Source organism: Pristiophorus japonicus, chromosome 8 (assembly GCF_044704955.1).
Source record: "Pristiophorus japonicus isolate sPriJap1 chromosome 8, sPriJap1.hap1, whole genome shotgun sequence".
Taxonomy (NCBI): Eukaryota; Metazoa; Chordata; class Chondrichthyes; family Pristiophoridae; genus Pristiophorus; species Pristiophorus japonicus.
The window spans coordinates 224704195-224717979 of record NC_091984.1 but is presented as its reverse complement, the minus strand read 5'-3'; the positions used below and the strand labels follow the sequence as shown (position 1 = coordinate 224717979).

At 44.9% G+C, this 13785-nt stretch overlaps 1 protein-coding gene across 4 annotated transcripts in view; it reads right to left on the bottom strand.

The window, feature by feature from the left end:
* acacb (acetyl-CoA carboxylase beta) overlaps positions 1 to 13785 on the bottom strand; it is a 221639-nt gene that overhangs the window by 45862 nt on the left and 161992 nt on the right. For 3 of the 4 annotated variants that reach the window (XM_070887993.1, XM_070887994.1, XM_070887995.1), the window contains exons 37-44: positions 12977 to 13099; positions 11902 to 12171; positions 10546 to 10643; positions 9907 to 10027; positions 4704 to 4814; positions 3686 to 3829; positions 1451 to 1571; positions 1082 to 1178 (exon numbers count right to left, since the gene is read on the bottom strand). In XM_070887993.1, the coding sequence (XP_070744094.1) occupies positions 1082 to 1178; positions 1451 to 1571; positions 3686 to 3829; positions 4704 to 4814; positions 9907 to 10027; positions 10546 to 10643; positions 11902 to 12171; positions 12977 to 13099 (1085 nt within the window). Of the gene's footprint in view, positions 1 to 1077; positions 1179 to 1450; positions 1572 to 3685; positions 3830 to 4703; positions 4815 to 9906; positions 10028 to 10545; positions 10644 to 11901; positions 12172 to 12976; positions 13100 to 13785 lie in introns of those variants that run through there. The other variant, XM_070887996.1, reaches the window with a different exon arrangement.

Sequence of the window (13785 nt, the reverse complement as noted above, 5' to 3'; positions counted from 1 at the left end):
AGCACCATTTGTTGTTTATGAGGAACATAGGGGGTAGGCTAAAAGCTAGTGGGGTGTGTTATGTCTATAGTGTACTTATGAATGACTCCACAAGGCAATGTGTTGTACTTGAACTGTAGTGACCTTGGTCGTTTATTCCAAACTCCAGAGTGCTGTGCAAGTATGGTGTGCAGCCTTTTATACTGGGCCCTGCCACCAGGGCAGGAAACCCCCGGTCTCCACCAGTTGCACCCTCTAGTGGTGCCAGCATGTATGTACACGGTGTGAACCTTATTGATAGTACATCAGATAAACAAGTCTCTATCTCATACAATCTCACAGTGACTACACATAGGGTACATCCATAGTCAGCATATACAACAGGGTGGAAATTCGGTTGGGGGCTAATTAGGGCGCTAATGACGGCGGGATGGTAAATTTGGCGCCGGGAAATGGTTTGTTTCTGCAGCCACAAAATTCATCAGCTGGGCCCTGAGTGTGGAGCGCAGCAGTAAGGGAGGCATTCCACACCTCTCTTTTAGGGCGCTAGGCCGGTTGAGCAACTAAAAATCCCGAGCTAAAGAGCCAGTCTCGGAGTGCCCTAACAGATTCTTCCCTGGAAAAACAAATTGCAAAAATCACACAAAAAACATTCCCAATACCTTGCTCACCCCACATAAACATAAATCACAAAAAAAAAACAATCACACTTACCTCAGGTAGACATTCCTTCCCTCACCACAGCCGGAACAACTCGGACTGCCTGCTTTCCCAGGCGGTCCCACCAGGGGGTGCTACGAGGTGCTACAGGTCCCCCAGAAAACAAGTTTCAGTCCGGTGTTGGCACCAGGGCCGTTGCACACCAGCTCACCTCTCCCGGGCGGTAGTACTCTGCGGCCCCACAAACCCGACACTGAATGTCCCGGCGGGGTGCTGGAAGCTCGCCGCCGGCCCGGAAATCAATTCCGCCGCCATTACGGCCCCTCCGGGGCGTTCAACAGAGGCGGCAATGAACCGAATTTCCACTCCGTAGTATTTCTCTGTCCCTTCCCTAACCTTAGCCTTAAAACATTAAGCTGGATTGGACTTTACTGGTTCTTACCTTGCTCTTCCCACCACTACCGTCTGTGCCCAGGGTTTCATGATTTCTCTGAAGGATCCATGGTCAAAGAAACCACTCTGCCAGGCACCTTTCATAGCTGCGGATGAAGAAGAATAACGTAAGAAACAAAATTGCTCTCCCAAACCAGTCACGAGGTGACACAGTCTTTTTAATGCTTATTCTTTCTCCAACACTTAGGGGTAGATCTTCTCCACATATTTATTCCACAAGTAATGTGATGTAGTCTCGACAGCTTTACTCATGGGATAAATGTCAATTACCAGGAGGAATTTCTAGACCCCAATGCACTAAATTGTAGCTATTTGTTACACCATCACTTCTTCTCCAGAATAATGAAATTCTTCTTACTTGGATGAGGTCTGCCAGCCAGCATCCAACGAGGATCATATGGGGTCTTGGTGGGGAAAAAATCAATTTCCCTCTCAGGACAATCCTTTGGGGAGATCACAGGCACTGGACTCGTGTTGTTCTATAGTAGCAGAATTAAACAAACATTCATTCCAACATATTCATTCATCCTACGTATTAAAAGCACAAGATAGCCTGATAGAATTAATATTGAATCTGATCAGAATTAGAGGGGCAGGGAAAGCATGTGGGGCATAAATTGGAACAACAGTATATGAATACCGATATCAATAAATGATGTACGAATCTTGTGTTGTACCGTTGGATTGTTGCATTCTGCATTGTGTTGATCGATCCAAAAGCATGTAGTTTTGTCGGGTAGTAAGTGGAGTTTGTGTTAGTTTGATTTAACAGGGTTTAATCCCGATACCGGAGACCTTGGGCTGAATTTTCCCTATGTTGCCGCCTCTGTTCGCGCCCCGGTGGGGCGGTAATGGCGGCAGGGTGCTTTCCAGGCGGGCGGCCAGCTCCCAGCGCTCCGCCGGGAAATTAGTTGCCGGTTTAGCAGGGGTGCCGAGCAACACCGCCCGGGAGCGTCGTGCCACAGCGGAACGCCGATTTTTGTTGGACGCCGACCCTCTAGCGCCCCATAGTGGGCAGAGCTGTCCCGGTGGCGGTGAGTGAAGTAAGTAATGAATGAGGTAAGTTTGATTGTTTTCCTTATTTTTATCTTTGCGATGTATCCTAATGTCGGGTGGGCAAGTTATTGGGAATGTGTTTTGCGTGAGTTGTGGGGTGTTTTTTTTCCCCACGGAAGCCTCTCTTAGGGCACTCTGAGGCCGGCACTTTAGCAACGGATTTTCTGTTGCTCAGCCGGTCTTGCGCCGTAAAAGAGGTGTGTAATGGCTCCCTTGGTGCTCCGTGCAGGCACAAACCATTCCCCGGCGCAAACTTTACCGGCCCGCCGCCATTACCGCTGCGAAATGACCAGAACCGAAAATGCAGCCCCTTCGATTTAAACTATTCACCTGTAGGGAGCTGCTGAGCAGAGGCCATGCTTTCCCCAAGAATGGAAAAAGAGTAGATTAAAAAGTTGCTTTAATGTGTTTATGACAGGAGGCTTGGAAGGACATTATTAGAGGCGTGCAAGATCATCACGCAGCACACCTTTGACCACAGGTAATATATGGCCCAGAAAGACCACAGGACTGGGGGAGGTGAGAAATTTATCCCCTTACAAAAAGGAACAAAATTCTTTGTGAAATTTTTGCTGGTTTGAAACATCATGGGCTGATAACTTCATAATGGTGAGAGGAATGAGGAGACAGCCCTTAAAATTTGACAGCAGCTGCTGCCAACGAAGTTGAAGTTGTTTGGCGCTAGTTTTTATCCAGAACATTCCCAGCGATAGAATAAGCCTATAAATACTGCAGGGGCCTGGTGCACAGAGAAGGCTCGGTGCAGGAGGGGCGGGTCCTGCGGCTGTGCAGTGCCGGCAGTCGGGTGATGGAGACGGAAAGCGGAGAAAAGATTCCGGGGCAGGGAGAAGGCGGTGGGGCACTAGGGAGCAATGGGACCGACAGGGAGGCTTTGTAAACACCCCGGTGTAGGCCTCAAGCCCCGAAGAAGAACCTACAGGGCCCGCTTTTGTACCGAGCAGGTCGGCTGCAGTACCGCCAAACAGAGCTGCGTCAGGCAAAGGAAACTTGCGCCAGCAAAACTCAGCAACCGTCTATTTTTATTAATTTTCTTCTTTCCCTTCACGCTCTGAACAAATACATCTCCACAAACCCGCCCGGTGAAATTATTATACATTATTACTTAAACCAACCACGATACATTAATATTTAAACCAACACAGTTTCCTGTCATTGGCAGCAGCTTCTGGTTCGTTGGCAGCAGTCACTCTGTTAAAATTGCCTTCGCCTTTTCTTTCCTGTGGGGAAGCATGTTTGCTTGAATTCTTCCACCCACTCACTTCCCTTTCCAGATAGGATAACAGAGAATCAGAGTTCATCATATGGAGAATAACAATCATGAACCTTTATCCGACTACTTTGCTTCAACAGACCCTATGAACACTAGATAGATGCCAATCGTACCAGCAAAATGTTTACTATAGATCGATTAATCCACAACTGAGACTTTAAAGATTTTAAACTAACGAAGAACCTTCCATCTTTTACTATAACCTGTATTCACGCAGAGCTGTGCTTTAAACCTGCACAGTCATACCTTCGGCATGTAGGAGAGCCACTCTAAGATGTTATAAACTCCCTCAAAATCATCAGGGACAGTGGTGTGCGATACTCCATTGTTGTGCATGATCTGCACTCCACCCAGCTGGTTGTTGGACGTGTACACTTCACGGCCAAGAACCTGTGAGGAAGAAAGTACACAATTTATTTAACAGGATGGGGTGAGAGAAATAATGTGGCAGCCATTTTCTTTGACAGTGACCACGGAAAACACTGACTTGGATCAGAGATAATTCCACCGCAGTTAGTTTACACTGTTAGAAACAAAATATTGTGAGGAAGTTAAAAATCAGTCATGGCCACGAGAGATACAATAGCCTGGTAAGGTCAGACAGCCAACTTCCATGTCAGTAAAAATCAGGGTGAGCAACCTCATTGCAAGGGAATAGAACGTATCTTGCTGCCAGCACTACCAGGTCAGGTATAGCATTGTTCTACACGGAGTAAAGTCCGCTCTATTCTGCCCCAAAACATGCTTTAGCCTCTTACTGCAATTACCAGCCTTCTTTATGTCCTTGGAGCGAGACTACCATTTGAATATTAAATCAGATTCAGTTTTGTTCTGTGGGTTTTTTCTGCCCACTTCCAAGTTGGCACAAGTTCCTAATTAATTTCCATTAGGATCCATAGAGCGGCAGACCACAATCCTTCATCACCATTCTTAGCGGGATTTGAGCACAGGTCCTGGGGATCAAAGCACAACACCCCAACTTAGTCTTTGAAAGTCTACCATTGATTTTCACTCGGTGCACCATCTCCACTTTGAAGAACGGTGATCAGTGCATCCCGTACCTCCCATTCTCTGCACAGGCGGACTGTATCCATCCTTGATGTTACACCTTACCTTTCCATCACATCATCTTGTCATGGCAATGGGAATGGGAATTTCAGTGGTTCAAATCCAGCTCAAAAGGTTCAATGGGCTTGGGTTGATTTGGTTCGAATTTGACAATGCTTTGTCAGCTGTAATAGAAACCAGTTTGCTTTATTCTGACCTTGTTCAATGCACTGGCTCCAGTGAGAATGATATGGGAATTCTCCACTTGGATCACACGTCGTCCCAACCTCACCAAATATGAGCCGATTCCAATTGCACGGCAAGTCACCTGCAAAGTACAAAAAGGAATATCTAAGTTTTTCTGGTCAGACACTTAAAACATAGAAACATAGAAAATAGGTGCAGGAACAGGCCATTTGGCCCTTCGAGCCTGCACCGCCATTCAATAAGATCATGGCTGATCATTCCCTCAGTACCCCTTTCCTGCTTTCTCTCCATACCCCTTGATCCCCTTAGCCGTAAGGGCCATATCTAACTCCCTCTTGAATACATCCAATGAACTGGCATCAACAACACTCTGCGGCAGGGAATTCCACAGGTTAACAACCCTCTGAGTGAAGAAGTTTCTCCTCATCTCAGTCCTAAATGGCCTACCCCTTATCCTAAGACTGTGTCCCCTGGTTCTGGACTTCCCCAACATCGGGAACATTCTACCCGCATCTAACCTGTCCCGTCCCATCAGAATCTTATATGTTTCTATGAGATCCCCTCTCATTCTTCTAAACTCCAATGTATAAAGGCCCAGTTGATCCAGTCTCTCCTCATAGGTCAGCCTAGCCATCCCTGGAATCAGTCTGATGAACCTTCGCTGCACTCCCTCAATAGCAAGAACGTCCTTCCTCAGATTAGGAGACCAAAACTGAACACAATATTCCAGGTGAGGCCTCACCAAGGCCCTGTACAACTGCAGTAAGACCTCCCTGCTTCTATACCCAAATTCCCTAGCTAAGAAGGCCAACATACCATTTGCCTTCTTCACTGCCTGCTGTACCTGCATGCCAACTTTCAATGACTGATGGACCATGACACCCAGGTCTCGTTGCACCTCCCCTTTTCCTAATCTGCCGCCATTCAGATAATATTCTGTCTTCGTGTTTTTACCCCCAAAGTGGATAACCTCACATTTATCCACATTATACTGCATCTGCCATGCATTTGCCCACTCACCTAACCTGTCCAAGTCACCCTGCAGCCTCCTAGAGTCCCCCTCACAGCTCACACCACCACCCAGTTTAGTGTCATCTGCAAACTTGGAGATATTACACTCAATTCCTTCATCTAAATCATTGATGTATATTGTAAAGAACTGGGGTCCCAGCACTGAGCCCTGCGGCACTCCACTAGTCACTGCCTGCCATTTTGAAAAGGATCCGTTTATCCCGTCTCTCCGCTTCCTGTCTGCCAATCAGGTCTCTATCCACGTCAGGATTCATCCCCAATACCATGTGCTTTAATTTTGCACACCAATCTCTTGTGTGGGACCTTGTCAAAAGCCTTTGAAGGTCCAAATACACCACATCCACTGGTTCTCCCTTGTCCACTCTACTAGTTACATCCTTAAAAAATTCCAGAAGATTTTTCAAGAATGATTTCCCTTTCATAAATCCATGCTGACTTGGACCAATCCTGTCACTGCTTTCCAACTTCTGCTGGCAGTTAATATTTGAAGATGGTATTGATAGATACCAAAAGATCCTTTGGGGAAGAAGTTCCTTTATATCGTATTTGTCACAAACTGGTTATCGTGTTCAGGTGAAGCTCCACGGTTTGCTATTTTGGGGCCGAAGTTCAGCCTCCTGATAAGGCCTCGGCGGCCACGCAGCGATGTTAAACATCTGTCGATTTTCGTCGAATGGCCGCCACTCGCAAAATTCTCCTCAGGGGTTTTTCTAGCGGTGACCATATCCGCCTCGCTCCCCCCACTTCTGCCCCGCTGCTGTCGAAACCTCCTAAGTGCGTCTTCAAAGCATGCACCTCCAATGTCCTGCCCTGGAAGCGAAATTCAGCTGAGAAAGTCTTCCGGCCGGTGCACCCAACAGCTTTTTCTGTCGGTACACTGGGTTTGAAATAATGGTGCGGCCACCATTAAAGGGGAGGGCGCACTGCCGTGGCCGCCATTTTATTTGTTTTTGTTGGTCGACTGCCAGGTCGGCCCAACAATTGTGCCCCTGGGTTTGGCCGGGCCGCCAACAGGCAGCCTGGCTCCCCCTCTTGCATGCTGACGATTGATAGCGGCGGAGACTCTGTTCCAGCCCCCACTTCTGCCCCCACTATGACCGACTTCCACCCCGCTCGAAAAAAAACAACAAAGAGCTGAATGCGGCAGCCAAAACACTACAAAAGCGATAGGTGCGCCCGTTTCCGGCGGGGGTGAATTTCAGCCCCTTTAAGTTTCTAACCCATTTTAAACAGGAACAGAGGAATTTCACCAAACACATTAACCAATCCATTATGAATAGCGCGCAGGACAATTTCTACTCTATTAAGTCTTATAAAGTAAGATTTTTTGTTTAGCTTTTGTTAATCACAGTGGTTTCCTCTCCAGCAACTATTACAGATGTGCAAGTCACTGTCTCTGGTTTTTGTTTAATGTTTGCTGTTGTTCCAGGCACACATCTGTTAACTACTTTTTTCTCCAGAATTTCTCTCCTGCTCCTCTCTCCCGAAGACAGTCAAGTTGCACAGGTTTTGACAGCACCTGTATCTCACCAAAGTTTCCATTCCTCAGGTATAAGCTGGATCATCTATTTCCTAACTAGGCTCCAAGGAGGGATCTCCTCTTCTAAAGACAGGGGTTACAAATGTGATCCTTTTCCTAGGGAGTGGGCTGAGACAAAGTATTTTTGACACCAATTCTATCCTTGAAGTTCCTAATCTGTTTTCTTTTCTTCTGCTTGTGACCTATTGAGCATGAGATTCCTCACATTAACTCCATTACAGAGGGATGAGTAAAAAGAGTTCCCTTTGACTAGAAACATTGATATTTATTTTACTGTTTCAATGTTTATTTAGATAATAGAAAAAAGATCTTGGGGCCGAAATTGTCTCTTTCCTTAAAGCCTATTACCACCGCAAATCGGCGGCCACACTGCGGAGTGGAGTGGCCGCCAACCTTTGGTGGAATGACCGCTGATAGCCCAATGCCCTTCCGCGTTTTCCCAGTGGTGCACTGATCCCCCCCACAGCTCCACTGCTGCCTATCCGCCTTAAGTGCGCCATCACCGTGCGCACCATCAATATACCCTCCCACCCCACCCCTGCCATTCCCCCCCCCCCCACTCGACGTCAACATTCTCTTCCAAAAATCTTCAGCCCGCCCGGCGGTGCCAAAACAAGCTTTTTCCTGGTGGTCCAGTGAGGCTGTGGCCTTCTGCAGCAGCGATGCGGCGTCCCTTAAAGGGCAGGGCTCACTGCCGCTGCCACCATGGGTTTTTTTTGCCGGCCGACTGCCAGGTTGGCCTGACAAATATGCGCCCGGGTTCGGCCGGGCCGCTAACAGGCAGTCTGGCACCCCCTTTTGGGTGCCAGGCTGCTGGCCCAGCCGAAACCCACCCTGGTGGCCCAGTGGTCCAAAGTTTTATAATCGTGGAGGCTCTCCCCTTTAAGTGAAGGGGAGAGTCGTGGTGACGTGGCGCCGTGATGACATCATTGCGGCGGTCACTCCATTCCGCACCCAACTTCCGCCCTTCAGTTGCTGTCACCGCCCCCATTGTGATCGAGTTCCAGATCCAAGGAAAAAAAACAACAAAGAGCCGAATGTCGCTCAAGAGGCGACCTGAACCACAGCAGCGGCAAAAACCATCGAAACGGAGATTCAGGCAGGGGACAATTTCTACCCCCTTGATTCTAATTTAGTCCCGATTTCACAAATTTTTTCTTTCTCTAAACATCTACTTATTCCACCCACTCCCATGATTGTACTCAAGCTTCCCACGCTGCAGGACAGAGCTCTAAAAAGCTCTTGTTCCACTCACAGCAATGGGGCTGAATTTGCGGCGCATACGGGTGTGTACGAGGTGTGCATGCGCCCGTAGGAGCCCCGCAATTTCCAGGTTTAGGCATGCACTGCCTCTTGACAGATTGTACGAATCTGAAAGAAATGGGACTCTGCGGGCAGAGAGTTGGGCTATTTGCCCAACTTCTGCCCGGCGAATGCCCTTGAAATTCTTATGCCCTGGTAAAAACAGGCGTATCGAATGCTTTTACCAGTGTAAGAGTTTTAAAAAATAGAAAATGAAAATGTTATCACTCATCTATATATTAGAAATCCTGTCTTTTAAGGTAAGTTTATTTTTAGCCCCATTACAACTTATATTTTTTTTCAAAAAGTTAAATCTTTGTTTAAAATATTTAATTAAATGGCATTTTAATTCATTTTAAATATGTAATTTGTTTTATTTATGTCATGTGTTCGTGTATTTTTATGTATGAATGGGGATTCCCTTCTTTTATTGGTTAGACAAGCTCACATGATCCCAGGGGCGTTTGTAACCGCCTGAGCCCCTGGGATACGTGGGCCTCTACTCGCAGGTACCCGGAGAGGCCCAGGACCGTGAATCTATGAACCTCCAAGACCACCAGGTAAATTCGCAGATTTTTTGCAGAACGGAGGCATCCGTCCGCGGTAAGCCTCCAATCGCAAATTTTGGGCCAATGATTAATGAACACTTTCTCTCCATGGACCAGTGACGGCAGCCACACGTCAGCCTGTGTTCCCCAAAAGGGACACATTATGGAACAATTTTTTTTTTTTTTTACAGTACTCCCTCTACCATACAGTACCAATATTGAATGCATGAACAGCCAGACCACATAATTTCAATCCCAGCAAATCCTCAAGGCTATAAGACTCCAGACCACAAATACTTTTTCATTTACAATTCTACTTAAATTAATTCACTTTTAACTAAACCTCCCTTTAAAAAATTATGCAAAGACCTTCTCATAGATTTCCATTCCATCCAATTCTCTGCTCATTAAATCAATTTCTATGTATCTACAACTAAACTTATCTTGCTTTTTTAACCATTTATTTTATTTCCAACAACTATAATGATATCATCTTTCCATTCTTATAAAATTGCTGTGAGGAATGTCATGCAAGATTCACTATTTTCATTTTTGATCTGACCTGTAGCCTAAAATATAAATTATTTTTCAATCTGCAAAGCTGTCTAATTATTCAATGAAATGCTGACCTGAGTCTGCATTTACTTTGAGACATTAAAGGGACACAGCGCCACCTAAGCGGCAGAACATGGTATAACATCTTATTCTTATAATGATTTACAGTGAGCTATGGCACAGGAGACCCACTGATAAACGTATAACTGCGGAGGAGCACACTCTATCACACTTACTAGACTGATGGTGACAATGTCATTGTAAGCGAGGGAGGATTCTCCAGCAATGGTACCAGCTCCACGCAGATTCTCCACCCCCAGACCTTCCTCCTTGCCAATAATGTCAGTTATAACATATCTAGAAAACAGAGCCATAGTTAGAAAGGTCACACAGTCCTTCCTACACAACCAATTTTGTTTAAGAGGCCATTAATGATGGTGTAAAATACTGCTTGGAACAAGTGCCGTAAAAGCTTGTAAGAGTGGCACTACTAAAATGTTGTTCCCATAAAAAAGGTATTATTCAGCTAAAACACACGTAGAGTCTTTTCTGAAGGCCCAGCACATCAAACCACCATATCATATGTAGAAGAGAACTGATGGATACCAGCAGTGTTTAGTCATTAGCTTTAGAATATTTTTATGGCCCATGCTGTTAGTTGAAGCAGGTGGGCGAATGGACAACCTAGTCTGAAATCTCTATCAATGTGCCTCTAAGCGAGTGCTGGTTCTTGTGTGGATTTAATTTCTTCCCTCAATCTGAGAAAGGGGCTTGTCTCCACTCATCATCTTTTCCAGATTGCTTGACTGAGTTTTTTCAGATGCTGGCAGTATATTAATTTCAGACTTCCAACCTTTGCTGCTTTTGATACTCACCTGTACTCTCCATCCTCCTCCACATGTTCACAGTGCACAGAGTTAAAGGGGCTAATTCTGGTGTAGTCCTGAGGTGTCAAGTACAGATACTTGAAGCCCTGACAAATAAATGGATATTAGAAAAATAAATGGATATTAGAAAAAAAATTAAAATTAAAAAGTAGCAATCCAGAACGGTCTATTTATATTTCAAAACTATAGAGCTAAAAGCCACAGATAAACTCATAATTAAATTATATTCTTGATCAGTTGAACAATCTTCCTAATTGACAATGCATGTGTACAAAGTGATGCAATTTGCATTTTGAGGATAAAATAAGATTTATTTCAATTGTTATGGGAGAAATACAGTACTGGAATATTACAAGGGTCACATCTGAAATGGCAAAAGCTTCCCTCTGTTACCTTGCTTGCTCTTTGTGTCTATGGATGTGCTGCACACCCCTTTAGTGAAACTACTTTCACTTAGGCTGCATGAATAGAATTAGCTGGACCTTTTTTAAAATGTATTCATTCACAGGATGTGGGTGTTGCTGGCAAGGCCAGCATTTATTGCTCATCCCTATTTGCCCTTGAACAACTGAGTGGCTTGATCGGCCATTTCAGAGTCAACCACACTGCTGTGGGTCTGGAGAACATGTAGGCCAGACCAGGTAAGGACAGCTGATTTTCTTTCATTAATGAACCAGATGGGTTTTTACAATAATCCGGTAGTTTCATGGTCACCATTACTAATACTAGCTTTTTAATTACAGATTTATTTAATTAACTGAATTAAAATTCCCCAGGAGTTGAACTCATGTCTCTGGATCATTAGTCCAGGCCTCTGGATTACTAATCCAGTAACTTAACCATTATACTACCATTCCCTGCTTCAGATTGTGGGCAGCGGGTGGGGAACATTTTATTTACAGACAGCAGGTACTTCAGGGAATTCAGAGTCAGAGTGATCTCCTGGACTAGTTTCAATCGACTAGATGGGTCGGAGAGAAACCTTTCAGATTTTTTTCCCCCCGAATTGGCCTGGGTTTTTATCTATTTTTTCGCCACTCCCAGGAGATCACATGGTTTCGGTGGGGTGGGCAGTGTATATATAGTGATACACAAGACATCACAATTGTGTGGGGCAGGCAGGATGGACCAGAGAGTCTTTACCTGCCCATCATTGTTCATCCATCATTAACAAATGAACTATACCCAGATTTGGATTAGGCTGTACACCACAACATTGTCCTATTAACCATCTGACAGGGTACACTTGTGGAAGCATTAGGGACTTACACTCATCCAATGGAAAGACAGTGCACTGGAATTGAGAAACTATGAAGGCAGAAGAAGAAGGAAAAAAGGATTTACCTTGTATGGATCATCTGGATCTTCCCAGGCTACCTGGAACATATGCCTTATCTCTTCAGCAAGCCCAATCCTGGCACCACTGTTAGCTGCTATATAGATTCTTGGAATGCCTTCAGCTCTGGCTAGTTGAGATGCCCGCAGGAACAGCAAATCCTCTTCTGGGCCAAATGAGCCAATCTTGTAAGTGAGGTCATTACAAATGACAACAATGTCACGTCCTTCAGGATATTCCGGAGTTTTTAAGTTCATTTTCCAGGCCACCATTCCTACCTGAGGGAAAGTCCGATACCACCATATTTAGTGCAGGGAGGTATGTAACTGTGACAAAGGCTGATGATATATGGGTTGAGATATAGGCAGCACACCATCCTTACCAAAGGACTTTGTTATTCTATCAGGAAAGAGGGCAACAAACAGCTAACAGTTGCCCTGGCCATTATCAATAGTGATAATTTAAAAAACATGAATACCCTGTACAATGATCTTTCTAAGAGCAATATTTTTGGAGAGAACTAGATTTGTTCAAAAATACCATCATTGAAAGCGTGATAAATAAGCTACAAATTTTTCAAGGTAAGTAATACCAGATTCTAAGCCCATTTTTATGAGGTATGGGGACAAAAGTATCCATTTCTAATAGGTGTCCACTATTAGGAGCAAATGTTACTGTTCCAGTGCTATTTGCCTCAACTACTCCCTGAGGTAGCGACTTCCACATTCTCAACACTCCTTGGGTAAAGACTTTTCTCCTGAATTCCCTATTGGATTTATTAATATCTATATAGCAGTTAAAAAAAACACGTCCGCAGATGTGCACGCATCTCACTGCTGATGTCAGCAAACACGTGTTGTATGTGCCATGCTGATGAAAATTCTTGCTTTCTTTCTAGGGAAGGAAGATCTTGTAATTTATAATTATAAGGCATGGCACCATTCCCTTGGTAACACCTTGCCATTACTTTTTAAATGGCTCTCATCTTCTGTCCTCCTGTGTTCAGTTTTAGTGACATTGTGCACTATGGGCCTTGGCCCTTCACTTGGGTTGGTCAATAAAACAGAAGTGAACTGTACATACCTCATTAACTCCGGGAATCCTGTTCATATGCACCAGCTGACCCTGAGAGTCCAGCACAAGTTCTGTGCACAGGAGTGATTCCCTAGGATACTCCTCATCAGGTCCCCACAGCTTAAAGAGAGCCTGGGCCACAGAAGGAAAAGATAGAAACCTTTTCAGATTAATTCTCCTATCAGATTTTTTAATGCATAATCTGATCAAGGTTTAGTAAGTTTTAGCAAGGTTTTGCTTATCAGATATGGCATATATCATGTAAAAGTGGCCAATGAATGTTCTCTAAATAGCTAAATGGGTAAACACACGTGGTAAGTGTAATGTATTTACTTCATGGGTTCTGCTATTAAGGACTAGTTGGTTTATTAGCAAAGGTTTAACAATCACATTACACATAACACATTACCAGTTCATCCACCAGGCTCACAACCACCTGCCTCATCGTGTATTCCCTGAACCCAACTGGCTGGGGTTTTATTGAGTCTTGTGGCTAAGCCACTCTCAATTCAATAGCTCTACAAATCTGTGAGCATACTCACAGGTGCATACATTACAGTACGGTACTGAGTTATACAGAACAAGAAGACCTCTCATCTGTGCTGAACTAGCTGACCTTAGCTGAGGCAACACAATTGGCTTCAGTAGCTCGGAAAGGGCGGAATCATCTAGGTTTCTCATTCCCGATCCTCATTCAGTAATAGCTGCTGAAAAGTGGATATTGGGCGAGGACAACACTGGATTTGGCTGTGGTGAGGCATCTGGGTTTGAAGAACCAGGACAACATTTAGTATCCAGGTACAATGAGTAATGTACCA